General features: G+C 30.0%; 2 protein-coding genes across 3 annotated transcripts in view; both read left to right on the top strand.

The window, feature by feature from the left end:
- Window positions 1-18,873, top strand: part of LOC107437726 (fasciclin-1) — a 496,587-nt gene extending 477,714 nt beyond the window's left edge. The window contains exons 11-14 of one of the 2 annotated variants that reach the window (XM_043039552.3): window positions 3,323-3,494; window positions 8,544-8,661; window positions 12,822-12,857; window positions 16,812-18,873. In XM_043039552.3, coding sequence (XP_042895486.1) covers window positions 3,323-3,494; window positions 8,544-8,661; window positions 12,822-12,857; window positions 16,812-17,014 — 529 coding nt within the window. In that variant the 3' untranslated portion in view covers window positions 17,015-18,873. The remainder of the gene's footprint in view (window positions 1-3,322; window positions 3,495-8,543; window positions 8,662-12,821; window positions 12,858-16,811) is intronic. The other variant, XM_071184976.2, reaches the window with a different exon arrangement.
- Window positions 18,874-24,302: 5,429 nt separating this feature from the next.
- LOC107437725 (uncharacterized) lies at window positions 24,303-26,335 on the top strand. The gene has a single exon (XM_016049814.5). The coding sequence runs from the start codon at window positions 24,624-24,626 to the stop codon at window positions 25,623-25,625; it is 1,002 nt and encodes a 333-aa protein (XP_015905300.1). The 5' UTR covers window positions 24,303-24,623; the 3' UTR covers window positions 25,626-26,335.
- The last annotated feature ends 1,640 nt before the right edge of the window (window positions 26,336-27,975 follow it).

Here is a 27,975-nt window from a genome sequence, read left to right as displayed (position 1 = left end):
CTCTTGCGTTCTAATTTATAAGTCAGAACACGAAATTATTAATCTTTTAGTTCATTCCTAAAAAGAACTATTCTAAATTGAAAAAAAAATAAACATGGCATAAAGAAATTAAAAGTTATAGCAATGGCAATTTTTTTTCTTTTAAAAACAGGATCAAGGATCAATATAAAAAATAACACCAAATAATATATATTATAATACATTATCAGATACTTAACATTTTTCTTTGTTCATTTTCTGTTATAAAATTAAAAAGTATAAAAAAGATCCACTTTGAATACTAAACCTCGAAGCTAAGCTTTTATTTTAAAGTATATACTTTCTGTCTTCGTAAAAATATATACATCCTTTTAATAAAATAATATTAAACTTAAGACAAATTTTTATTGGGACCTAAGAAAATTAATTGTAATGTGTTTGCAATAATTTATTTCATGAGACATGAGAATAGTGTATACAAATGGAATATTTCTGTTATAACTCGAAATTCATTAGTAATTATTGGTAGATTGACAAAACTGTGTTACACTTTCATACGTGATTGCGTAACAAATCAGTTGACTGCTAATTAACAAATTTAAAAACAATATTTTTGTGGTGGAAAAATGTTATTAATTTTTGCTTTAATTTCAATTTCAGACTATTTTTATTCATCATTTTGAATAGTAAGAGTTATTATATTATGAAGAAACATTCTTATTAAATATTTTAATCGTCATATTTCATTTGCCTTCCTTTTAATCAACTAATAATGGGTTTAAAAGAATTAATGGAGGTACTGGATTCGACAGAGCTAGTGTGGAGAAGGAGGTGTGGGCCTACTGTTGATTTGTAATTTATTAACGGAATCTTTTAGTGGTAGTAAATATTCGTTAATGCTAACAAAAAGTTCTTTTTTTAAAAAACCACTGTTTATAGATGCATGGTTGAGCACAGTTTTTTACTGATAAATTATTTTCTTTGCAAACTAACGTAAACTGATGATCTCAAGTTTATTAAATACTGTGAACTTTGTTTTATTTTTGTTACCATTAATTAAAGTGTTCTTCTACAGGACCCTAAATAATCGACTTTCTTTCTACGGAACCTCCACTTTATATATAAAGTTTATTAAAGTAATTTCATAAGGTTAGCCTATAGAAGACTATAAGTTAGAAGAATGAAGATTTTTCATCGTTTTATCATTAATCTAAATTAGGTTTTGCGTCCGATAGTTAAATTTGTCGATAGTCGATTATTGACATCGATTATCGATAATTGATTTGTCGATTGATTTGTCAATTGCTATGTCTAGTCTAGTTATGAATTTGTCTTTTGCTATATCTAGTCTACTATATACATATGTTGAAATTGAACAAAATAAGTCGAATTATGGTTTATTTCGTAATGAAAACTTAAAAGAGCTGCTATAAACATTGAAAATGGCTATTTGAGAAACACATAGTTGTTCATTAATGAATTTTGTTATTTTATTTTGATTTGAAAAGAGCAATAGGAAATAAGAATGCAATATTTCATAAATGTTTGTTATTTTCATAATTCTGTTCTTTTCATAATTTATTCCATATATTGTTATTGGAAGTATTATATTTACTTTTAAAAAATGCCATTTTCAATGCATTAACATTTCACTTGATATAATTTCATAAAGGCTACAGAAAGACTAAATAAATTATGAATTATTGATTGAATCCAAATATAATCAGAGGTCTCTTCAGTGGTCATAAAAAGTACTAACTCGCGGAACCTCTTTAATTCTTCCGCGGAACCCTAGGTTTCCACGGAACACCACTTGGGAACAGCTGTCCTAGGAATCCAAGTACAATATTTACAGAAGATGAAATAATAGATTCCTACAATAAAGTGCTTATGCATTAACAATGAATAACTAGTCAATTCTTCATGTTATGACATAACTAAATTAACTATTAACCGAACCTGAAGCCAAAAAGTAAATATTTGCCAAAAAATAATCATAAAATTTTTTTTTAAGATTTGCATTTGGTGGAAGACTTTTGAAAATTGACGAATACTTTTGATATTTGTTTAATTTACTGGCCAATTTGAAATCCTTAGCTTGGGTTCTGAATACTGAACAGTTTTTGTGTATTAAGGGGGGACTCCCCTGAGATGGTAAAATATAAACGTTTTTCTTGAATTTTTTTTAAGTAATAGAGACAATGCAGAGATTCCTTGTTTTTTTATGTTATTTAGCTACAATTTAAGTCTATTTTAAAAAAAAAATTGCAAAATAATAAAAAATAAGTTGGTGGCAGCTCCGCGTGTGGCTGGTCATCAAAGAGTAGCACCTCACTGGCCTCATGAATTTAGAAGTCCTGAAGCATAGGAAAACGATTTTGCTTAGATTTTCTGAAACATAAGGACATTATCTAAAAAGGACATTATCTTTTTGATATTTGCAAAATTACCAAAATGGCGGTAACTTAAGAAAAAAGCTAAGTTTTTCATTAAAAAAATATTCATTAAAATACCAATATAAAATCGAAATATAAAAATATCAAAATTATCTTACGCTACTTTCTAAAAAATATTTTATTACGTAATTCAAAATAAAGAACAGTTTATTTGATTATATAAATCATGAGAAAAACGTTAGATCAGGTCAAAAAACAGCGTTATGAGAAAAACGTGTTTAAAGTTTTGACTTATGGTAGGGGAAAACGTTTAATTTCATATATATAATGGTCGATAAAGGAAATGCCTACAATAAGTTTCTATATACAGTCAACAGAATGGATGAGACACAAAACGAATGTCGCCCCTCCTAATCTGGCTGAGCGGGCCTTTCTACCTGCTTAGCGACGACTCTCTATTTTCCTGTATAATTTCCAAACGAAGTTAGGTACCGAGAAATCGTTTTAGGCAGACATTAAGAAGGGTACAAAGATTCGAATTTTTGAAGTATTCTGGGTGGGGTTCCCCCTTAAATGCTACTTAATCTCGTGATTTCAAGCAATCAAACCTAGTGATAATTTTTTTATGTTATTAAGAAACATTAAATAGTCATTTTTGCATTTAAAATATTGAAAAAAAAGTTTAAAAAATGGTGGCATTTTTTCGCGTTAATTTGTTTCTTAAAAAAGTTATATACGCACTTTCGTCATAAAAACAAATATTTTTTTCTTAAAAAAAAAGGTATATACTTCAGAAACAGTCCTAACTTGATTTTTTCGAATTAAAGAGATTGCTAAACAAAAAAATATCCACTATATATAACCTTACATTTTTTTGTCCTTCAATTTATCATTGTGGTCAGTCATTGTATTACACTAATATAACTAAAAACTAACTCTATTTTTAGCATCACGTATCAAATGTGTGAGCAAGATGATTGGTGCGCACTACTGGATGAAAGTGATAAACGGTTCACATTCTTTGTACCGGGAAACGAAGCTTGGCATCATCTCAAACATGAAATGCCCACAGAGTTCAAGCAGCTCACAATGGGAGTATTTCCATACCATGTCCATAAAGTAAGTACTTTAAAAGCGAAATCAACCAAAAAGATTATCAAAATTTTAAAAGTTTCAAAGACTATCAACTGAATAATACAATACGTGGCTATTAATTTCCAGGACTAATTTATTATCTCTTGAAAATATTACATAAATAACACAACCTTTCAACATGTTCGAAGTAAACTCTACCTACCGTAATGTATTGTGCAGGATATTCACGTACCAGGGCTCAAACTTAATGGTTTAAGGAGTGACCTCAAATATGCTAATTAGTTAGCGCAAACGACAACATTTTAAGTTATAAAATCAGACAGAAAACCGTACTGAATAAACATACCATTTTTTGGCCGATTTACATATATGACCCTCTAATTAGGCGCAATCTGGCAAATGTGGTACCAATAGTTTAGTCAGGTAAGCGGTGCAATATTTAGACTTAATTTTACTTTTTACGCATTTTGTATTACCTCGAAAGCATTTTAAATGAATTGAAATATTTTCGCATACAATTATAAAGTTTTTTTATCCAAAACTAATTCAAGGCAAAAAAAAACTTAATGATTGTTTATTACTTTCATTATTTCATTTAATTGTAATCGAAAAAATTTTGAATTGTGAAGTAAAGTTTTTACATCACTTTAAAAAATGTAATTTTGTATATCAAAAAAAAAATTTTGAGAATCGGTTGAATAGTGTCTGAGATAGCGAATTTTAAATATACGATTTTTTTTTTTAATTGACTTACATACGGATTCGATTTTTCCAAAATCATTCGAAATCATTAAAATGTTTGATTTTGAGCTGCAAAAATTACATTTTTTAAAATTGTTTTAAAAATGGCCTTACAATTCGAAATTTTTTTGAATATTATTATACTTTTCGACTGTTATTGTACAAACGTTGTACAGCTCTCCTGTAAACTATTGGTACCATATTTATCAGATTGCGGCTACTCTCTATATTTTTAGTGTCCCAAATCCGCCTAGAAAAAGGCATGTTTATTCAAGGTAAGTACGTGTCTGACGTTTTGTGTCTGATTTCGTAATTTAAAATACGTCTACACCAACTAATTAGCATATTTAAGGTCACCCCTTTTGAACCATTAAGATTGAATCGTACTACGTAAAAATTCGATCATTAACGATCAAAAGTTATTGAAAATTGTAATGATTAAAGAGAGTAATGTTGACTCTGTCACAAAAATAAATTTTTTTCGCAACTGATGTACTTGGATGTAAAAGTTTCAGAGACACTTTTTCATGTCCTAGTTTCGAATACTCTTTAGTTTCAACGTCGTATTTTTCTTAAAGCATCACCAGATTCATCTTTAAACCTTGTTCGTTTTGAAAACTTTCTAGTTTTGGAAGTTACGGAGATGAATATTCACCATAGTCTTCGAACTATATTGTTACAAATGTACTAACTGTATATGCTCGCATGTTTCGAATTATTCACCTCTTTAGCTTTTGAAAGAAATTCAAAGATCAAAATAAACTCTGACTGTGTTTCTATTTCCGAAACTGAAAAATTCACTGATGAAACCAAGTGTGAAGATGTCAGCAAAATTTAAAACGTTAAAGCCGTTTAAAAATTAAAAACTTGAAGAGCATTTCGAGAGAGGACTTTAAAAGTTGTTCTGAAACTTTAACAGCGAAGAACAGAAATATGTATCTTAAAGTACACAGCAAATGGAGGTTATTTTCAAACACACAACACTGGATATGTAATCCACATAGCACTAACGGAATAGTCTAGAAATTATTAGATCCGTTCTGGAAATTGGTAAATATACTTGTAGAAAAATTTAGACATCCTATATTATTTAAACAAATCCTTCATTGCTGCAGATCATTGCATTTGCAATCCAAAAGAAAACTCTTTGACTCTCTTTTTAAAAAAGAAAAAAATTATTAAACCATTCCAACTGATTCTTTTGTTGAATGGTCTCTAGTATTCAATATTCGATAACCTATGAATTCGATTTGGAGGGAGGAGGAGAATTATTTTAATTGTTTCTAATACAAATGTCTGATAAATATCATCATCGTAGTTCTGATTATGCCTGTATTGGTGCATGAGCTACTGAGTTTTGTTCTCCATTCTCTATTGTCCAAAGTCGCCACCCTTGCCAAGTTCTACCTGGACCATTCAAGTATATTCTTTGGTCCTCAACCGTTTTTCGCCTTAAATGCTTATGCTTACCCGATATTTCTGAGAATGTAGATTCATCGATAGTCATTAAAAAGAATATACTATACTCATATCTTCCAACTTCTCCCGCTTTTAGCAGGAGATCTTTCTTGGATATTTAAAGCGATCATAAATTTTATGCCATAGCACTTTATTTTTGATTTAACAAATTTGATTTGCATCGATTTCGATTACCATAAAATATAAACAATTTCAACAAAAACATAAAACTTCATAATATTATAGTTAAGGAAAAATTAATCATGTAAATCGTAGCGTTAACTGTTTTATTGCTACCATTTATTATAATATTATTGTCGGGAAATAGGACTTCTAACATGGCATATACGTAAGCAGGAAATTTTAATTTGCATCATAAAATATTTTACATGACACATATTTTAGAATCTTCTCTTTAAATTGTCGAATGTAAATAAATTTTTAAATATTTAAATGCTTAAAGATTTTGTTAAAGTCTGTATGCAAATAAAATTCCAATTAGAATTTCTTAAATTGCCAGTAAGGTAATTATAAACTTTCGACTGATTTTCAAAATACGCAGACTTTAATTGCTAGAAAAAAACCCGCAACTGTTCTAAAACCTAATTTAAAATGTCATCGACGTTCTATATTTGGATTACTAATGGCTAATGGAATATTTACTTTAAACTTTTTTTCTGCATTGTTTGCGAGAACTTATTTAATGCTAAAACTCAGAACTGTTTTGGTTCATGATTATTTTCCCTTAATAAAGCTTAAACATAAGTTTTCAACGAATGTAATTCTTCTTAAAGAAGCAAACCATTTAGCTTTATGTTTAAAAATGAATCTAGCTAGAGTAATGGCTAATATAATTAAGCTTCGATTTCTCCACGAAAGTCTGTTATTAATAATACTATTAACTAATTTATTCCTAGCGTCCTTTTAAAAACGATATTTCTTTTTTTTTTAAAAAAGGAGAAAACAAGCAACATAAGCTTTATATTATTAGGATATATTTTACAAAACAAATATAGTTCTGTTTACCATAGCATATTAAGAATATAAATATTTATATTTGAATCTAAAAATAGATCACAGAGCTTCATTAAAGCTGATGTGGAATGCTTTTAACACCTTTCGATAACCGACGTTAAACAGTCAACCAGATTTTGCGTTTACGACTACTAATGTTCAACTCCGTAGCCTTGTAATTTGAACCCAATTCAGAAGACAAGGGAACTCCTGGATCAAGTATTGAGAGACATTTGCCTTCGTGGAGAACTTTTTGATGAAGCTAAAAAATACATGGAAAAGAAAACCACGTTACATGGAACGTTGCGTTACATGGAAAAGAAAACCACGAAAACCTTACACTGTTAGCCTGACAGCAAGGGGACTCTAACCAATGATCCATCTACCACTGAGGATATTTTACGTCAGCAATGTGTTGGGTGCGAGCCGGACGCGGAATGCGTATAAGCCAGCCATCGCTAGGATTAAAACCATTTCACCTCATTAGGATGTGAACGTTCTATTCCTGAGCTACCACGCCTCAGCTTTTAACGCTTGACAAAATCCAGTCCTGATATTTCATCAGAAAGGATAATAAAAATAAGCCGTTAAAAAGGACATTTCAATTTTACCTTTCTTCCAGCCGAGGTAAACTTTTTGTGACTAATGCTACTCAGCTCTTGCAAGGAACATTAGAACATAGTGAATATCTCTTAACCTCTTAACGATCGGTTAGTTTTCATGAAAACGGTCATAAAAGTGCCTATTTTTTTGGCTTTTGTATTTGTATTACGTATTTGATTAATGCTGACATCTAGTTTAAAATAAACTAACTATCTACAATTACCTTAAAAATATCCTGGTACTGCCATCTGGTGTGTAAAATGATAAATAAAATGTTTTCCGGGCAAAAGAAATGAATTAGTTTTATTCTTATTGGTGCGTTACTACTGAGCACTCCAGCCCGTCATTATCACGGGAGGGAGAAATAGAGGGCGAAACCTCACTCCGACATTTTCACTGGAGCGAGAAGGAAAGGGTCAACTGATTCGTCTGAGACGATAGGTCGACTATGGGAAAATAAGTGAGTCGGGAATAAGTTGGAGGGAGAGGGGATGTCATGCACCATCTTTTGCAAGGTGCGGATACAATAATAATAATAATATATATTTCACTTATTAATAATTAGTGGTAGTTTCGGTGAGTATATTTCTTATGAAAGAAAAGTTGATATGAAATGTTCTTCTTTAACTTACAGCATTTGCAATAAAATAGTTTTAGTTATAGTTAACTACGAAAAATGTAGCTCTTCCGACCATTGTAATATTTATACTTTTTACCAAATTGTTTTGTAAAAATAAAATTCGAAAAACTATTGGAATTGCTAAGGCTGCAATGAATTCACATAGAAAACAGTTTGCTGTCATATTTGCTATTAATCTTCCTAAAACTAAGGCTTATCTTAGCAGGCTTGACTGTAAAATATTTACTTTCGAAAAATATACTTGATGCAGCAAGACTTAAGCATAAATATTGTAGCGGCTTATTAGAGAAGATTAAAATTCCTTCGTAGCATCTTGCATGTTCTCGTTTGTATGTTCTGCGCAAGTTCAGAAAGAACAGAGATTGTTCTGCACAAGTTTAACGAGAACAGAGATTGTTCTGCACAAGTTTAGAGAGGACAGAGATTGTTCTGCGCAAGTTCCAAGAGAACAGAGATTGTTCTGCGTAGTGGCTACAGAACATACGAGATGCTATGTAAAAAGAACTAAGCTTCTCTTGCATTTTGTGTTAAAACGTTGTTTTTGGAAAATAAATGATTTGTTGCCAAGAAATATAAAGGTATTGTTACAAATATTTTATTTTTCATTTTATAAACAGATTCTTGATCGTCATCTTGTTGTGAATAGAGAACTGAGAGCATCTGATTTAGAACGAACAAAAGAAATACAGATGGTACACAGTCATTTTAAAGTCAAGCATAGCAGTTATCCAAAAGGTAAGAGCACATTTTATTCTGCAACGAAGTTATATTAAGTTGTTACATAATACATATTGTTGTATAGTATGAAATATATACACTGTAACAAAATCGGCCTTTCCTATTAGTTTTCAATTGGTTCCTTGAACTTATTCATATTTTTAGAGAAAAATTGATTTTATATAATGCCCTAAAGAATAAATTCTGCGAAATGTTTTAACCCATCCAATTCTGTTTTTAATAAATGAATTAAGCATTTAATTTAGAATCAGAGATTCATTATACAGTGACATAAGTAATCTACGTCACAGCACTCCATTCCAAGTAGATTTACTAAGTCACCTACAATAAAAAATTTCAGTACGCTACAGTTATTTTTGCTGGAGGCTCCATAAAATTATCATTCATAATATTCTTTGTGCCGAAAGCCACAAAACATCCTAAATTCCTCACAAATTGTTCTGGTTCTCTTAATTTTAATAATTTAAACTTAGTAGATTTTTTTTATTTACTTCGCTCTCCATTTTGCACAGGGTTTTTATTACTTTATCCCTTGACATACGAAGACGTCTGGGAGACGTCCTTTGTTTCTTATGTCAAAACAATAATTGACGTGTCTCAGACGTCTTCATCACAGAGATGCCAACTTGCTCCAGACAGCAAATATATATTTTAAAGTGGTAGTTTATCAATTGTGATTCTTGGTTTAATAAATTCAATTTAGTAGATTTTTATCCATTATTTCTAATTAATTCATAGGCTAATATAATTCGCCACTTTATAATAGTTATGTCATGTCATGTCATGTTATACCTTTTAAAAAGCGAGCGAAGATAGTCAAATATTCGAAAAATTTAGTTAGTAGTTATTTACCGTTTCTTAATTATTTCGGCGTGCCCGGAGCAGTTGGCATCTGTCAGCATTCCGTTACGAGTTGTAGTTTACAGTGCAATCAAAGATCATTTCTATATCAAGAAATTAATAATTCCGCACAGTTTAGAGTTTTAAAATGATATGTCAAAGGATATGATATGTTAGCAAAACATTCCTCATTCAACATTTTTATCTTCCAGCATTTTTATTCATTTATTTTTTAATTGAATTTTCTAATCATTGGTCATTTTGGGGCACTAGTACAAGCTATTTTAATCATAATGAATCATGTATTAATTAAGCAAGTCCTTACAGGTTGAATAATAAACATTATTACATTACTATACTAAATGCTAGAAAATTATATTTCTAAAATTCAAATTGGTAAACACGTTTCCTCGATGAAAATATATAATATTTGTCACACTCACCATATCAATTTGAATATAATTTTATAACTTGTCTTTTTCCTTCCAAAAAAGGGTCAGTCTAGCAAAATTTAGAAAAAGCTTGGTTATTAAAGTTGTGCGTTTATTGAAAACGGAGAATCATTTCATCATTCATTTTTGACAATTTCAATAATAATGTTAGTCACATGTGTATATTAGTTTCATACGCGCGAAAAAAATGATTAATGATAAATAAATATTTTTCATTATTTTAATTTATTGAATTCTTTGTTTCAAACATTGTTTATGCATGTGCATTGTTGAATGTGTATGATCGACACATATTGTTGGGTTTTGCATGGCTGTTATGATGATAGAATTGATGTCATGTAGTGGTTGTTTCATGAATGTAAATATGACGCATGTTTTTCATTGTGTTGTTGTTGACTTGTAGTTATTTATTGTTTTGTAAATGAATTCATTTCATTGTATAATCAGATCAACAAGACGTCTCTGAGTATTTTCTGTTTTTAAATGTAAACTTTTTAAAGTACTGTTTCGTAAACATTCAAAACGACTTGAAAAACACTAATTAAAATGTCACAGGTGTTGCTTTTTGCATATGCAGTGTGTCTCATAATAACCACCCTTAATCAAAATATTTTTTAAACCTTTTTCAATATTAAGTTAAAAAAGCAAATACATTAGGTGTTATAGATTAATATTTCTGAGAAGAAAAGAAACTGAAACACAATCAAATTCTATAAAATCACTATCTAGGAAGATGGGGTGAAATACATCGAAACCAATTTGAGTGCGTGATGAAACTTGTTGAGGTTTTTAATTATTGTCTTACAATTTCTCTCTTATTTCTTTAGGCAATCACAGAGGTTTTGATGTTTCCTGTAGTAATCCGTTAGATTTCGATAAGGCTATTATTAAATATTATTTTGCGATCCCTAACACACAACCTTTAACACCTTATTTTTGACAAGAATTCTAAACTTACATACTAGAAGCTGACATTACTTACACATTTTATATATTTTTAAATACTCATTGAATAACAAGTAAATTTTAGTAAGTCAGTAACGAGCAAAGCAAATTTTGAACTTATTATAAATTATGCAATTGCAATTTTGATTAATTGTGAACAATAATTATATTTTATTGAAATTTTTTTAATTATTAATAAATAAAACACTTATTAATCTATGATTAGTATTTTATTACAACTAATTTCATTTCATTGAATAAACTTTTATTTCACCTTTAACTGAGCCAAATATGATGATAACGCTATTCATTGCATTGATCAAATAAATATACAAAACAGTGTCTGTATAAAATAAACTAAAAAACGAAATTAATACTGCTAGTAGTTTACAAAATCAACTATGGAGTAAAATTAAAAACACATCTTTAAAATTTGGCATGGAACGTAATTATTCTAATTGTATTTATTAACAACTATTATAATTGTAAAATGCAAAAAAATACGAAGTAAATTCAACAGAGCTCAAGCATGCTAGTAAATGGAAGATAAATTTAAATGCTATTCGTTTAAGACAAAATTATTTTTTTGCAAATTAAACCGTAATATTTGACTATTTACTCTTAATTTTATTATCATTATTTTTATATTGAAATTTCAGTACAGAACCTGGGTTAATAGCTACTCGTGAATTTGATTAACATACCAACCCTAATAAAGTTGTAAACATTATTGCCTAAACATGTTAGAAACGAGCCCAACTTTTTGGCATTGCAACTAAAAATCACAATTTTGAAACACGAGAAAAACAGGAAAATTATACCAGTACCTTGAGGGTTGCAGATTTTAAACACCTCCATCTCGAGTATGATGTGCCTCAAAATAATATCTCGGGATAAAAAAAATAGAAGAATTGAAAATTGCAATAATACGTGTATTTGTATCAATGTTCCTTTAGGTCACCTACTTTTTGAAGAAAAAAAAAACAGTTTAAGCAACAGTTAAAACAGAAAATATCAGTTTGATAAAATGTGAACAGGAAAAAAATAACCGTATGAACCGATATATCTTAAAAGTTCAGAAAATCGATAATCAGACGCACGATTATTCAACTCAAACACTTGGAGGTTACTAATTTTATACTCTCTTGTGCTCAGTAGACTCGAGTTGGAGGCGATTACTGTTATCTAATTACCCATAAGTAATCGATTCAAATCCAATTACAGAAATTGAGTTGCACAGCCCTGTTTGGGAATCAGAACATTTTTTTCTCAACAAGTTTCTAAAATTAGTAACAAAGTTGGTCAACAGATGGCACTGCTAGTTGGTAAAATCTATAAAAATAATGCATCCCTATTCTATCTACAACGTTGCACCGTCTAAGGATAAAATAAACAGGTTTAGGTGTAAAATTGAGCTAGCATCGCTATTTAAATTTGAAATAGTCTGACATGCATCAAAAAAAAATTCAAATCAGAAGCCAAAATATATGGTTAGTTTTGAAATTAATTAATAATGAGTAACCTCGTTTCTTAAGCAGAAAGCAGCAAGCCGTACATTTTTTGTATGGGTAATCTTAAAATTTTCTCTGATTTTTAAGGCACCCGGTAGCTAGTTATGACTTACGACCAAAATGGTAAAATTCCATACTACACACAGTATTCTATGTCACCATAAATTTTTATTTATGTATAAAAATGAAAAAATATCTAATTACATTAGTAGTATGTATAGTAAATAAGTTAAACTTTTTGAAAATTATTTGTATGTATCTAAATTTTAAATTTGCTATGTGTTGAAGTGTTTGTTTTTTGTATTTCAATGTCATGTTTTAGTTTTAGTTTTATTTTATATTTGCCTGCTTGAATGCCTGCATCTTATATATATTTTTTTACTTCACCTCTTTTAATGGCTGCACTCAGAAATGGGCAATTTATCCGAAGGTTTGCCTCCTATGGGTGAGTATGCTTTACTGCATGCAATTAGTACACTGCTTGTCTTCACCTAATTTATTTATTACATGTTTGTACAAAACTGTAACATATAAATTATGAACTTCAGCGCACTCACCACTAAATTTGAAACATATATATATATATATATATATATATATATATATATATATATATATATATATATATATATATATATATATATATATATATATATATATATATATATATATATATATATATATATATATATATATATATATATATATATATATATATATATATATATATATAAATACATCGAAGAGCCAATAAATTATGACCACCCTCCATCCATAAAAATAGGCTCGCCCAGTTTTTCATGGTTCTCTCCCAAGAACAATATTTTCATAGGGCACATTAGGACCCATAATCCTCATAGAACAATCCCCGACGTCTGTAAGCTGCTTGAACATAGTTGCAGACCAGGTTCACCCATTCATGGCAACCGTTTTTCCTGCGAGGGATGGTGTTTACCAACAGGATAATGCACCATGTCATAGGGGTCGAATCGTCGAGGAACATTCCAGTGACTTTCAAGTCATGTCTTAGCCCCCAAATTCACCTGACCTTAATCCAATAGAGCATTTGTGGTCCTACTTGGAAAACCAAATTCGTGCTGCCACGCTACCCCCTCGCAATGCGAGGGAATTGCAGGACCAGTTGATGAGCGCTTGGTACCAGATACCTCAGACTATCTATCAGCACCTTGTGGAATCAATGCCACGACGGGTGCTAGCAGTTTTGAGAGCTAAAAGTGGTCCTACATGTTATTAGCAAGGTGGTCATAATGTAATGGCTCTTCGGTGTATATATATAAAGTTATAGAGAGTTCAAAGAAATATAACTCAATTGAACGAGATGAGAAAAATCATTAACTCGCTACGCGACAAACTGTCAGTGTACTTTTTTTTTAAAAAAACAATTAATACCGTCAACTCAGTTATTTCATTTTTAAAGTTTATTTGACGAAACAACTAACAACCGCTTAGTTTATATTTATTTTATAAAACCTGTTCTGGACACTTTTTTAAAATTAAAACTAGAACAATAGACGAGAGATTTTTTATTGAAAGTTACATATTTTCAGTGAGTGTTTTATTTTGAACATAGCTTGAAATATGGAAATTTTATAAAAATGGATACAGTTCAAAATGAGTTTTAGAAAAAATTGGCATAGCTCAAAACGTGTATTTAAGAAAATAGAATAATTAAGGAACTAAACTTACTAGTTTATATACTTATATTTAAGAAAATGGCATAATGTAGGAAATAGATATAGTAGCTTACATACGTTTATTTTAAAAAATGGCATAATTCATGAAATAAACATACTAGCTTACCTATGCATATTTAAACTCAAGCGCATTAAGAAAATTTATATATTTTGAAAAGAGTGTTTAAGACAAAGGAAGGCAACAATATTGAGCTATGTCCATTTTCATGAACACGAGTTTTAAGTTTTTCGCGATTTTGGAAGCAATGTGCGAAATAAAAAGCTCACTGAAGACATGTTACCCTCAAAGCTGGAAATCCAGCATGGAATATGTCAAAAATCGTCTGATAAAGCATTAAATCAGTAAATATTTCCTGCTTTGCCTAAACAATTCCAAATGACAAACCGGCAAATCATAAGATGCAATTATCTCAGACTTTTATCTAGCATGGATATAATTTATTAATATTATTTGAAAGTATTTCCTTGGTGCAAAAAAGTAACTTCATGTTTAATTAGCTTTTTTCAATAAGAAAAGCACAAATTTTTGGAAACCACCATGCTTTATTTTATAACCGGTTTTGAGAAGCCGATTTAATTCTGATTTTACGACTATAAATGTTCAACTCAGTCTACCTTTAAATCCAACCCTAAAGCTCTTGATCAAGCATTGGGACAAACTATCCTTCGTGAAGGACTTTTTGGTAAAACAAAACCCTCATTTGTGTTACTTGGAGAGAAAACCCACAAATACTCCCACGGTTTCGCCTGACGGCAAGGTGATTGCCCATGTAACCCATGACCAAGCCCAAGATAACCCATGATCCATCTACTAGAGAGAATATTTCCCGTCAGCACGATAGATATTGAGAGCCGAGGACAAAATTTCCATCAGCCAGCCACCGTTGAGATTCAAACCTGGGCTCACCTCATTGGGAGGTGAAAGCTCTATCACCTGAGCCATCACGGCTGCCACCATGCTCTATTTATAATAACCGGATAAACAGAATAATAACATAGCAGGAATAAGTGCCCTATTACCAGGCATTTTCTAATGCTTTCATAGCAAAAGGCTATTGCTCGATTTTCTCCAAACTGTTATTTATAAGGTAAAGGGTTATTGCCTCGTATTCTGTACTTTGATGCATCTTTTTTTATGTACCACTATATTGTTTTTAATAGGACCCTGCGACCACTGAAATAATATATTAGACAATAAAAGCTTCTGCTTCAAGCAAAAAAGATAGGGAGTTCAGCATGTTGCATGTTTTGAACCCCCTCAATACGACGCGTCTTGTCAAGAAGACACCACGTGAATAATTAAAACTTAAAAACAAATTAGAAACAGGAAAAGATGTATGGAAATATATTCTACCTTGGCTTGCATTCTTTTGCAATTACCATCCCAAAAGCTATCGCGTCATCTTTTGTTTTTCCTTACATATTTTTCTTTGGCAGCTATACTTTTCTCGCTTCTAACCTTATTCTAAGTTATCAGTTACGTGTTGTTTACCTGACGAAGAGCTTCTTGTTTTGGGTGTTAGAAAAATGTACTTGCTTCCGTTTCTGACAAATAAGCTGAAGAGATATTTTATTGGAGATCGAAATGGGCTACGGGTGGCGAAAAACAGAACTCTCTACCTATAGCAACACTTCGCATGTTTTCACCATAAGCGTGTGGAGAGTCATAGAAGAAGGCAGTACGTTAGTTTATGTCTTGATTTTTAAATAGATTAAAATCTTTTAATTTAGCAAACTATATGGAACTGAAAATTACATTAAACATAATTCTAAAAGAAAGCGTCATGGAAATTTTAAAAAATATTTTTCGCAATTAAATACGAAAAGTATTAAGAAAAGAAAAAATATCGTAGTACATTCCCATGGATGGTGTTTTCTGCACTAGGGAACGCTGCAAGCTCGGTACCGCTAAGGTTTCCGGGTAACTGTTTTCGTTGTATTTTATAGCCATTTGGCATCATTGTGTTTTGAGATTCTTGCAAACAATGTATTTGATTATACTTATTACTTGTGCTTACAATGCTAACAATACTTGTGTTTTCAATGTTAGAAGTGTTAACACTAACGTAAGATGGTGCACAGCTTGCAACAAGAACAAACAGTAATAAACTTATGGAAAGAGGTCATATCAAGACTGCCAAAAAAGCGAGTTATTCAAAATCTAGCAACCATGTCACCTTTTTCAACAACATATCTCTAAATAACTAAAACAAATTTTCACTTCAAACTCACCAGAATTACATAATAATATTAATATCTTATGAAATACGGCAGATTTGAGCTCATAAGTTATCTAATTTATTTATTTTGTTGAAAACAAAATTATCCGTGTAAAATATCGCCTCGCAGAATAACATGTAGTAAGCAGCTGCAAACTTTCTAACCGGAACTAGAGCAGGCATACAGCTCGAGATTGTTATTGTTTACATTTCTACTGAAAACACCATCCATACAATTGAAAAAGAAGAGAAGAGGGAAGGGGAATGGTCAAAGGCATGGAACCGGTCTTCTCCCCAGATGGCGTATTCGAGCGTTGCGATAGAGAATTTTCAAATGAAATACCTGTGCTTATACTTTTTACAGTTTTAAAAGTATATGAAACACAAATAAGTTGTCGGTGTTGCAATGGATTACTCATGGAATGTTTCAATATATAATGTTTGTTTGTTTTCTTCTTTTTGCAGGTGAGTTTCTTTTAGAATGGGAAGGCATTGAAGCTCGCATCATCCGCCCAGACATACAAGCTGTGAATGGCGTCATCCACGTCATCGACCGCGTCATGATGAAAAGGCGAGATCTTACAAAATCAGGTTCACCCATCGGTACTCAGAGCACTGATTTCTTACCAATCCTATTAGCTTTTATTTTAGTTACTATTCTTTTCTGAAGACCAAAATACTTAGACTGAACAAACACACCAGCACACAAAAATGGAACAAAGTGCTTCAAGTAAAAGATGGACAGAAATTGAAGTTTCTATTTACTTAAAGTGTGCTTCGATGGCTTTCAATGCCGGAGAACCTGTGTTCAGAACATATTGGACAACTTGGGAACATGTTTATGCCATATTCAAACATTTAAATTGAAAATTAAATTTGGTTCCATTGGATGAAATTATTCGATTGTGCGCCGAAAAATTAGTCTGGCCAGTTATTTAAACATGCATATATAACAAATAGGAGCTATTAAAAAACATGCTTTGCAACTAGAATTCGAAGTTGGTAGAGTGAAATGAAGAAAAAAAAAGTAATAATAATAATAAAATATTTATAATAATGAACGTCCAAACAATCTTGAAAAAAAAAGAGACTTGATTGTGTCAGGAAAATGTGAAAAGCTTCTGTATCAAAGTTTGTTATGTTAAAAATTGAGAATAATATTTCTATGTTTGAATTGGAATCAGTTGTGTTGCCCAGTCGTGAAATGTTTATCAGTGTTAATTGTTTTATTACGATGTGAATTAAATTGTTTAAAAGCCACTAAAATTACATTGTTATTAGTGTCCTTGAAAAAATTGTCCAAAGAGTTCTTATTTTTAACAAACAATTTTTGTGCTTTTATAAATACGGATATTATCAAAAAACATAATTTAAATCTTTACTAGTTAAAAATGGCTTTATTTGTCTATAAATACATTTTAATTACTGTTCAATGTAAAAAAAAATTATTTTTAATGTCAAATGATCAAGATCAATTGTAACTTGTCCTCGTTGGCAAACGTTCAAAAATTTCGACGACCAGTTCATGTGTATAACTGTAACGTTTACAATTAATTGTGTATTTTATGTGTTGATGTGTGTTATCTTGTATATATTGTGGAGGAACAAACACGCATTTTCGTTAAGATGCTAACTGCACACTACAACTGCATGTCATTTATGAAAATACGGTGGTGATATATATATTTGGGTGTTATTATTACGATTAATTTGAGACTATGCTATTGTGGAACTTTTGAAAATCCAATAAGGCGTTTGGCCTGATTGGCATTTTCGCATGTGCAAGGACTATTTTCTACGACTGTATTTATAACAGGAAAAAAAAATTCGTGATGTTGATCTCTAATTTGTATTCTGAGCGCGATTGCACATTGTAAAATAATTCTAAATTTCTAACTTTCTTTATTCTTTACAAAGTAAAAATAATGTTTTTGATTATTTATTTACTATATCTGTAATAAAAAAAATGTAACGCATTGTGAAACAATTCGAAATCTCGAACCAAAACAGAAAAATTCAAATATTTTTATTTGTCTCTTTTCTTGTGGTTTGGAAAAGTAAAGTTATTGTTTTGAAATGATTTGTTTACTATATATGTAAGCAAAACTATATTGTCAAATAATTTAAACTCACAAACCCAAACAGAAAAATAGAACTCAAATATTTTTGACTTCTTTATATCCCTTCAAAAAAGTAAAGTTATTGTTTGGAAATTATTTATTATATCTATAAGTTAAACGATGCAACACGCCAGCAAAAACTAAATGTGAATTATAGTTTGTCTAAAGTAAGAACTCTCCTAGCCATTCGTCTGGACCCGTGGCGGTGACTATGGTAACGAAGTATAACTATTTCAAGTTGGGGGTGTGGGGTCATTGTTTAGCACATGTTTCGGCTAGGGTCGGTGAGAAAAAGGGAATCTTTTTCTTCTGTCTATTGTGTTAGCCCTAGATTAAAGAGAAGCTACCCTCCCTGAATGCGCCATTCTTGTTTCCATCGTAGCAGACTGCACCAGATTTTGTGGAAGGGGGAGTTCTTAGCATAGACAAACTATAGAATGTGTTTGAAGACTGGAATAATGGAGGGTCCTGTGTTGCACGCTTACGTGCGTACGATTTAAGCAACGCATTTGCTGCAAAACTTCCTCGGTTTTCTATGGAGTTTGCAAAGAATCTACGTACGTGATCATGCGGGATGCCACCTGAAAGTGCAAAATCTCTCCATTTTGAAAAAAAAAAAATAGTTGTATGACATATTTCAAATCAAATGCGAATTTTCTTCCGTTGCCTAAAATTTTTATTTAAAATAAATTATTTTGGCAGTATGGCAGATTCAAATAAAAGTTACATATGATAATAATAGACACAAAAAAAAATTTGATCTGATAAATAAATGCTAAAAATGCTTCATTTTTTTACTAATATTTTCCGTTTGTAGATTTTTGTATTTTTGGAAAAGCTATACTTCATCATAAATTCCTGCCTTCTGGGATTTACGGTCAAGTAGGGGTATGGGATCTTTGTGACTAAAAAAAAATCTTATAAGTGTGACTAAAAAAAAATTTTTTTTTTCTCTGCGAAATTCTTTTTTACGTGAATTATAATGTTCGAAAATTTAAATGACATAGTTAGGTATTGTTATATATACAGAACAAAAGCCTCAATATACCGGAAATTCAAAAATTAACTCTTATTTTTAACCATATTACAAACTCTACAAGGTACCAATGTGCAAACAAAATCTTAAATTTCTTTTTATCGATTGAAACTGAAGATTGAAAATAAAAATAGTTAATTGCACCAATTTTCTATTTCCAAAAAAATAACTGTTTTTTGGATAATTTGTTATCACATTTTTTGTCATAGACCCTTACAGTAATTCGCGATATTTTAATAATATTTTTGTTTCCCGCTTATTGTCATCCTTAATATGTAGGTTATTTTATTCCTTAATTTATAACAAGGAGGACTCTAAATATATATATTAATCTTTTGCTAACGGATGGTACAACATGGCACACCATATGCAAAGGGTTAAAAGCAGAGATTATGAAACACCATGTACAAATACTTTAAGAATACCGAAACATTTATGGTTGAACATTTATTATTGCCTTATATAATAGTAGGGAACCGATTATCCGGAACGATCGGGACCATCGCTATTCCGGATAACTGATTTTTCCATTTTTCCGAATCGCTACAAAAAGCCGTTTTTTTTTATTGTTAAACCCAACTTAAAAAAATTATATTTGGAAATAATTTTAAAAAAAAGAAAAAGCGAAGTAATACACTAATGATTATTTCCAAAATGATAGTAAGGTAAACATCTTTCCAAAAAGAAAAAAAAATCCTAAAATCTTATGAAGAAAAAAAAAATTTTTTTTAAAATGGCGGGAAAATTTATCGAATTTCGTTCCGGTTTTTTGGTTTTCCGGTTTTCTGATTTCCGGATAACGGGTTCTGTACTGTAATTTAATATGTAAACACTGTATTAGCATTTGATTTTAAAAGAATATATAAATTGAGTATTAAACATTTTTAATCAATCTACATTATTATCTTTGATAATAGAATATCAAAAAAATCTCAATCTCCAAATTATCAAATATGTTTAAAACTGTTAAAATTACATGATGCTTTCTAAGTTTTATTAAACGTATTTCGTTATGGCAAATATTGGATGCGAAGGGAAAAAAATTATTTTTTTAGAAATCGTTTTTGGGAGATTCAGTATCTGTAAGATGATTTAAAATTTCAGTTAAATGGTTTTAAGTTGGACGTCGGGGAGAGCTTCCGATAATCCAACTAAACTACCAAAAAATGTATAAAAATTTAAAAAAAGAGAAATTATATTTGATGGTTTGAAAATGTGCTTTTATTTTGTAAGTTTTGAGAAGTGGCAAAATAAAGAAAACCTGAAAATGAATAATGTTTTAAATAAATGGATTTTACTGCTTTTTGTGTTGTTTTGCATTTTATTTGTGTATATCATCACTGCAACATAAGGAAGAGGAGGGATAATGTGGACGATGTTTATAAATTTTCCAAAATAGCTCAATGATAATTATTTTGAACTCATCTAATATTTTTGTTATTTGTTTCAAAATTTCGATTTCTTATCTTTATTTTAAAGCTGAATCATACATAAACTGAATCGGAAATACATATACTTTTTGTAACAATTTTTTGTAAAAAAAAAAAAATACATTTTTATCCCTTGACACACTAGAATACACTAGCCCTTGACACCAGGCTGATTTAAACACTCCATGAAGGTGGTATAGGCAAGTCACAAAATTTATTATTTAATCTATTATTGCTAATAAAAAACGTAAGTAAATTAAGAATGGAACTAACTTTAGTCTAAAAGTAATTCCTTAAATAAAAATCATGAGAAGTTTAATTTTAATATTAATGATAAAACTTAATAAATGAATTAATTAACAATAAAACTTCATCATCATCATCATATTTCTTCAGATAGCCCAATGTAAGCCAATGCCTTCCTCTGAAGATTTCTCCATAATGACTTCCGATAATGATAAAACTTAATATATGAATAAATTCAATTTTTCCTTTTTCAATGGGGATTTAAGGCGGTAAAAGAGTTCTACTTTACCATTTGATTTTTAATTCAATAAATTCTATTAACCATGATTTTAACCTCGCTCACTAAGAGATATAAAAAATTGTATTAAATACGTTATTATTATTATACGTTAATTGTTTAATACGTCGAATTTAATACAATTGTTTATGTTAGACGTGATACGTTAGACCTGATAAAAATGCTGCGAAGTTTTAAATTGAACTAACTTAACTTAACTTTATTGTCATTACACCTCATTAAATAATATAGGATCGCTTTAAATGTTTAGAACTGCTGGTTAGTAAAGATTTAAATCGACAATTAATAATTAAACTAACAATTAATGATTTTACTATATTCTAATTATGAAAAAATACTGTTTCAAAAACAATTGACCTAATTAGAAATGAATTTTTTTTTTTTTCTTTTTTTTTTTTCTTTTTTTTTGCATTTTCTTAGCGGAAAAATTATTTTTTTAACTAAATTTAATTTTGTTTTTATTTTCTAAAGTAGTTGAACAAATCAATATTAAATGTCAGTTCAAAAAAGTTAATCGAATTTCGAAAGTTCACATTTTACAACTGCTATAAACAATACCTAAGGTTAGCATCCGCATTTTGAATTTTAAAAAATCTTAAAATATGTTTAAGCAGTAGTGTTTCCTAAATTTGCCACTATACAAGATTAATCAATTGAAATAAATAAAATGTAGGGAAAAAAATTCTAAATAAACTGATTATTTTATAAAAACTATCTCATTGCAAATTAATACCGCATAAAGTTGCGTGTTACTAATTAACCCACATGATTTTTCACGGAAAGAATAATCAGGGGAAAATGTAATAGTGGTAAACGAGTGTGAGACATACCTTGATCATTTAATATATTTCTGATAATGTATTATTTTGTACGGAAAATATACCTGAGAACGAAACGAACATAAACCGCGCAGTGGAGACTGGGAAATAAAAAGATGTCACTACGTTCGAGCTACTAAGCTACTCACTTCAGTAGGATGAAACACGAAAGATGTCATTATGTTTGGACTACTAAAGGATCAAATTTCTTGTTTACGGGAACCCGCCCTGAGGCCTCTTTTTTCTAGGAGATATTGGGCTAACTCGCTTTCTAAAAATCCAGCTCATCATTGCTCGGCAGTCCTCGACACTGCTTAAGCAGTTCTTTTCATATCACTTTGCTCGATCATTTCACCTTAGTCTCACTTAATACTCAGCTTTAAACATTATTTAACCATATTCGAAACCACGACAGCTGCTTACTATCGCTTACCGACACTGAAAACTGTTTGCACAACTCTTTTTCAAATATTTCTGATTACTTATTTTCTCTTTTGACCCTCAAATGGACGGATTATCGATAAAGCTGCAAAAAAAAATCAAAATATTGGAATGGATTGATGCCTTGGTCTCAAATTTAAAACTTGTGATTCTTCAAAATTCAGCTCTTAACATTCGCTATGTTGTTTAAGTTTTATATTTTAACCGTTTTTAAATTATACGAAAAGTAACTTGTGTTCGATGTTTATGTGAAATATACTGAAAGCGGCAAAAAAAATTCAGATTTATTTCAGCCGATTAAGTTCGGCACCTAAATTTAATTAACACATTACTTACCACTCATGTGGTTTCTTTTGTTGCCTTTTTCTTACCGCAGAATTCTTTAATTTAAATCATACAGAGGATGTACAAAAATTTTATAAATTCAGAACGGTGAACCAGGAAGATGTAAAATTACCATAAGAAATGTGGCTGCAAAGCAAACCTCATCGAGTGAGGAAAATCACACAAAAAATTTATGCAAGTTGTGAATCTAAGAGAAACGAAAGGTAAAGGTCACTTGTTGTCCTACGTAAATTAAGCGATGGTATAATATTCGCTTTGAAGCTCTGAGGATCGTTTTTATGTTGTTGTAGACCGTTGTTGTTGTAGTTAGCGGGTGCCTCTTTGAACAGTTCTTGCAATAGATTATCAAACATTCTTTTTGTAGTTATCAATTTTGTAGTGGTTTACGACCCCATATTCTGTGATAAGTTTATGCCTTTTTTTACCCCTTAAATTTACCCGTCACATTTTGGGATACACTGTATACATCTTAGTTTTTATTACTAATATTGTCCAAACTTTAATGAGATATTTATCCTTGTAGCACGATAATTTGAAAAATATACGGGACATCTAATTTTCGAAAGAGACAATATACTGTTAGAAAAAAACATTTAGTTTATACCCTTTTTACTCTCTCTGCAACTACTACTATTTATGAACAATTATAATATGCTCCTTCTTTATGTAGTTAGAAGGAGCCAGGCATCTGGGTATCTAACATATATTTTTTAAATCGATTTCAGAATTAAAAATGAATTAAGCTTAAGTGTCTAACCACTTTTCAACAGTCAATAGAGCACATTTTGTGAATTTTACCTGAAAATCTTAAGAAACCAAAGAATATTAAGAAAAGGAAAAATACCGTAGTACATTTCCATACAAATGAAAAGAGAAGGAGAGGGAAGAGAGAAAAGTCAAAGGCATGGAACCAGTCTTCTCCCCAGATGGCGTGTTCGAAAGTTGCGATTAACTATCGTGACTGCTCTGCACCACCTGCAGCCCATTTCGATCCCAATACACTTGCCCAACAAAAAGTAAGCTAATGCTTATAAATTTGTTGGATCTATACTTATTAAGATCATTCATTAACTCCTTTATTCAAGATATGTGTTCCCTTTTACAACTTAAACTTTCTGACTCCTAGAGGGCGTATTCGAATAAAAAGATCCAAATGACGTCAAATTAAATAATTCTATTCTGTTAGTGAGCTTGTCAAAGCTGTAAGCGTGAAGCATACCGCTCGATATAACTTCAATCAATTAATATCTGCATAAGGCAATTCAAAAAAAGAAATAAACAATTGACATTACAAGTGAATCGTTAGTTTCATTTTTATCACTTTTTTAATGCGTTTTATAAAGTAATTCCTATTATTGATGATTTACTTTCATTGATAAACGCAATTTTTACTTTGGCTTTCAGGATATCTCTCTTAGATCATCTAGGATAGGATTCTGAATAAATTTTCACAATTGAAAAGGCTCACAGCTGGGAAATATTTATATTGAATTTAAATAAACATTATCTTGTTCATTCGGGAGAACAACCTTATTCACACAACATGTGTAACAGAACATTAACATGTAGCAGTAGTTTAAATAATCTCTCTCTTGCTTACTCTGGAGAAAAGCCTTATGCGTGCACTCTGTGTAATAAATCTTTTGAAAGAAAATCTCATTTAAATAGACACTATTTTGTTCATACTAGTGAGAAGCCTTATTCATGCAATGTGTGTGATAAAACCTTTTCACATAAAGATTATTTAAATCGACATTCTCTTACACATACTGGAGAAAAACCTTTCAAATGCAGTGAATGCAATAAAACATTCTCACTGAATGTGTATTTAATGAAACACTCTGCTATCCATACTGGAAAAAAGCCTTATTCGTGCAGTGTGTGTGATAAAACATTCACACAGAGCTCTAGTTTAAATAAACACTATCTTGTTCATACTAAAGAAAAGCCTTATTCATGTAGTGTATGTGATAAAACATTTTCACAGAAAAGCAGCGCAAAAGATCATTTTCTTGTCCATACTGGAGAGAAACTTTTTAGCTGCAGTGTGTGTAATAAATCTTTTAGAAAAAAATCTAATTTAACTAGGCACTATTATACACATACTGGAGAAAAGCCTCATTCATGCAGTGTATGCGGTAAAAGATTTACAAGTAAAATTCATTTAAATGAACATTATGTGGCTCACACGGGTGAAAAGCCATATTCATGCACTGTGTGTAATAAAACATTCACACAGAAAACTCTTTTAAATAGACACTCGCTTGTTCATACAGGTGAGAAGCCTTATTCATGCAGTGTGTGCGATAAAAAATTTAGACTCAAAACTTATTTAAATGATCATTTTGTAGTTCATACTGGAGAAAAGCCTTATTCATGCAATGTGTGTAATAAAACATTTTCTCAGAAAACTCATTTAAATAGACACTTACTTGTTCATACTGGTGAAAAACGTTTTTATTGTGAAGTGTGTGATAAATCTTATGTGAATATGTCTAATTTTAATAGACACTCTTGTAATTCTAACAAAATGGTCAATTTGTAAAAAAAAAATCTGGAGATAAAGAAAAAAGCCTCTAGAAAATTTATCTTAAAAATTAGAAAAAATTTTTAAGTAACATATTATCAGGGAGCAACAAATCCCAGGTGCCAGGTCGTCCTGGCAACTAACTTTCCCAACATACAAATATTATTCTTTTACTACATACGTTTAAACTATTCTAAACGGGGGTGATTCATTAAGAAAAAAATTCATTTGATCTTAGCTTAAAAATTTTATTGAACTATAGATAGTATTTTAAAGCTAAAACTTAAAGACAGTGTTAATGTATATTTCTAATTTAATACTTACATTAAAGGAAACAATATTAATTTACCTACAGTTTTAGTGTATATTTATAGTTTGTTTTATAAAGTTATAAGAATTACAATTTAAAATATTTCCTAAAATTATTGCGGAATTTGATTTTTTTTTTAACTCCTTCACTGTGAAAAGCTACAGATGTGACCCATTTTATTAAAAAATGGTCAAGCATGTCTGTGGAAAATAGTTTTTTTTTTTATTTTGCAATAATTGTGATAAAGTCATCACAATAATTCTAGAAGCTGGTTCCTAAAATTTTATTTTTCTCAGTCCCTGTGTATTGGTGTAAGAATTAATAAAGTGAAAAACTGTATGCTAATCAGATTGGATCGAAACACTGATGAAAGAGAACCATCTGTAATTAAGTGTCAATAAATAACTTTTCATTTTTATTCTTGTTATTCATATTTTTATTCGTGCTATACTTGTTTATCACTATTTGTTATCAAAGTAAATTTACAAATTTATATTGATTTAAATGTGATGGAAACTTCCTTATAAGGAATTAAATGAAAGATACAAGATTATTTATTTATATCTAAAGTAAACAGAAAAAAATTTGTTATTTAATTTTATGACTTAAATTTGAAAAAAAATTAACAATTAAATTTTTTAAATTACAACTATTTAGTACAGTATAAATTTTTCACTTAAATATATATGTGTGTGTGTGACATAGACAAGTTTACTCATAACTGGTTTCTAAAAATCTCTGAGGCCTTTCTATTGGTCTTTGAGCAGCTTTGGGACATATATATGGACAATTAGTCATCTTTTCATTTAGTGATTTAAGGAAGTTAACTCAGCTTATAGTTGAATTTCACATATTTGCCACAATTACAGTATGTTACATAACATTGATTACATTTTTTAACTACAACTTTTAGTACATTGTATTTTTAATTGTTTTATTTTGTGGAAAAAGTTGAATGCAAAAGGCTTTTTTTTATATCCACCATTAAAAATATAAATTTTTCACTTAGAAAACTTCCATGACATGGGCAAGCTTGCTTGAAATTGGTTTCTTAAAAACTCCTGGGCCTTTCTATTGGTCTTCAAGCAGCCTTGGAACCAATAGACAATCAGTCATCTTTTCATTTTGTGACATTAGCAAAGTTATCTGTTGAACCAACTTATAGTAAAATTATGAATAATTGCCACAAGTTTGTACTATATCTACTCAAATATCAGTTTTAAAACATGTTTTCCCTTTCTTTTAAAGGAGCAAGTAGAACTCATTACGTAACAGAACGGTGTGGTAGAACCTCTTTCCTGTCTTAGAATTACAACAATATATCAGGTTAATATTTGTAAAGAAAAAAAATAGGTTAATCATGAGTCATCCATTATAGCTATTATCAATTAATTACAATTCTTCTTGGTAATTTAGTTAGCTATTTATAGTTATATTTACTATAAATAGCTTATATTTACTTAATTATATATACTTAAAATTATGTCTATTTGATTAATTAGTTAAATAATTAGGTTTCCCCATTTACTGTGCTCATTTAATTATTAGAAAACTTTTATACTAGGTCTTTAGCAATGACCTCACTTATAACATACCAGATACTAAGAAGCATTTTTAGCAAGATTCTAAAGAACTAAGTAAAAATGCTAAAATAAAACTTTTTTTTTTTTTTTATTAAAGCATTTTATTCCTGGGTTGCAACTCAAGTAGAAAAACAAAATTCCTGACCTTTTCCAAGTAAAAAAAAAAAATTCGTCTAATATCACAGCATAACAGTGCCATGAACAAAATATACAGTGAACCACAAAAAAATTATGTTAATAATTTATACATTATATTTGTATATGTTATTTCAATTAAAAAAACATAACACCATAGTACAAACAGAAAATGGTCGTAAAGACAAAAGAAATTTATCATATGAAAAGAAAAAAAAATTTAAAAATAATAACAGTTTGTCTAACTTAACACAGAAAACTATAATTTTTGTTTTAATTCTGCAACTTGGAAATCAAAAGCAGAAACTTCTGATGAAAATTGCCTGTTTAATTTTTATCC

Source organism: Parasteatoda tepidariorum, chromosome 5, assembly GCF_982258835.1.
Source record: "Parasteatoda tepidariorum strain Cologne lab strain chromosome 5, Ptep-v5.0, whole genome shotgun sequence".
In the NCBI taxonomy this organism is placed as follows: Eukaryota; Metazoa; Arthropoda; class Arachnida; order Araneae; family Theridiidae; genus Parasteatoda; species Parasteatoda tepidariorum.
The sequence above is the reverse complement of the archived record's forward strand: the minus strand, read 5'-3'. Positions and strand labels throughout refer to the sequence as shown.

Excerpts from the sequence above, each read along its gene's own strand:
- LOC107437725 (XM_016049814.5), top strand. The coding sequence starts at position 24,624 with ATGTGTAACAGAACATTAACATGTAGCAGTAGTTTAAATAATCTCTCT.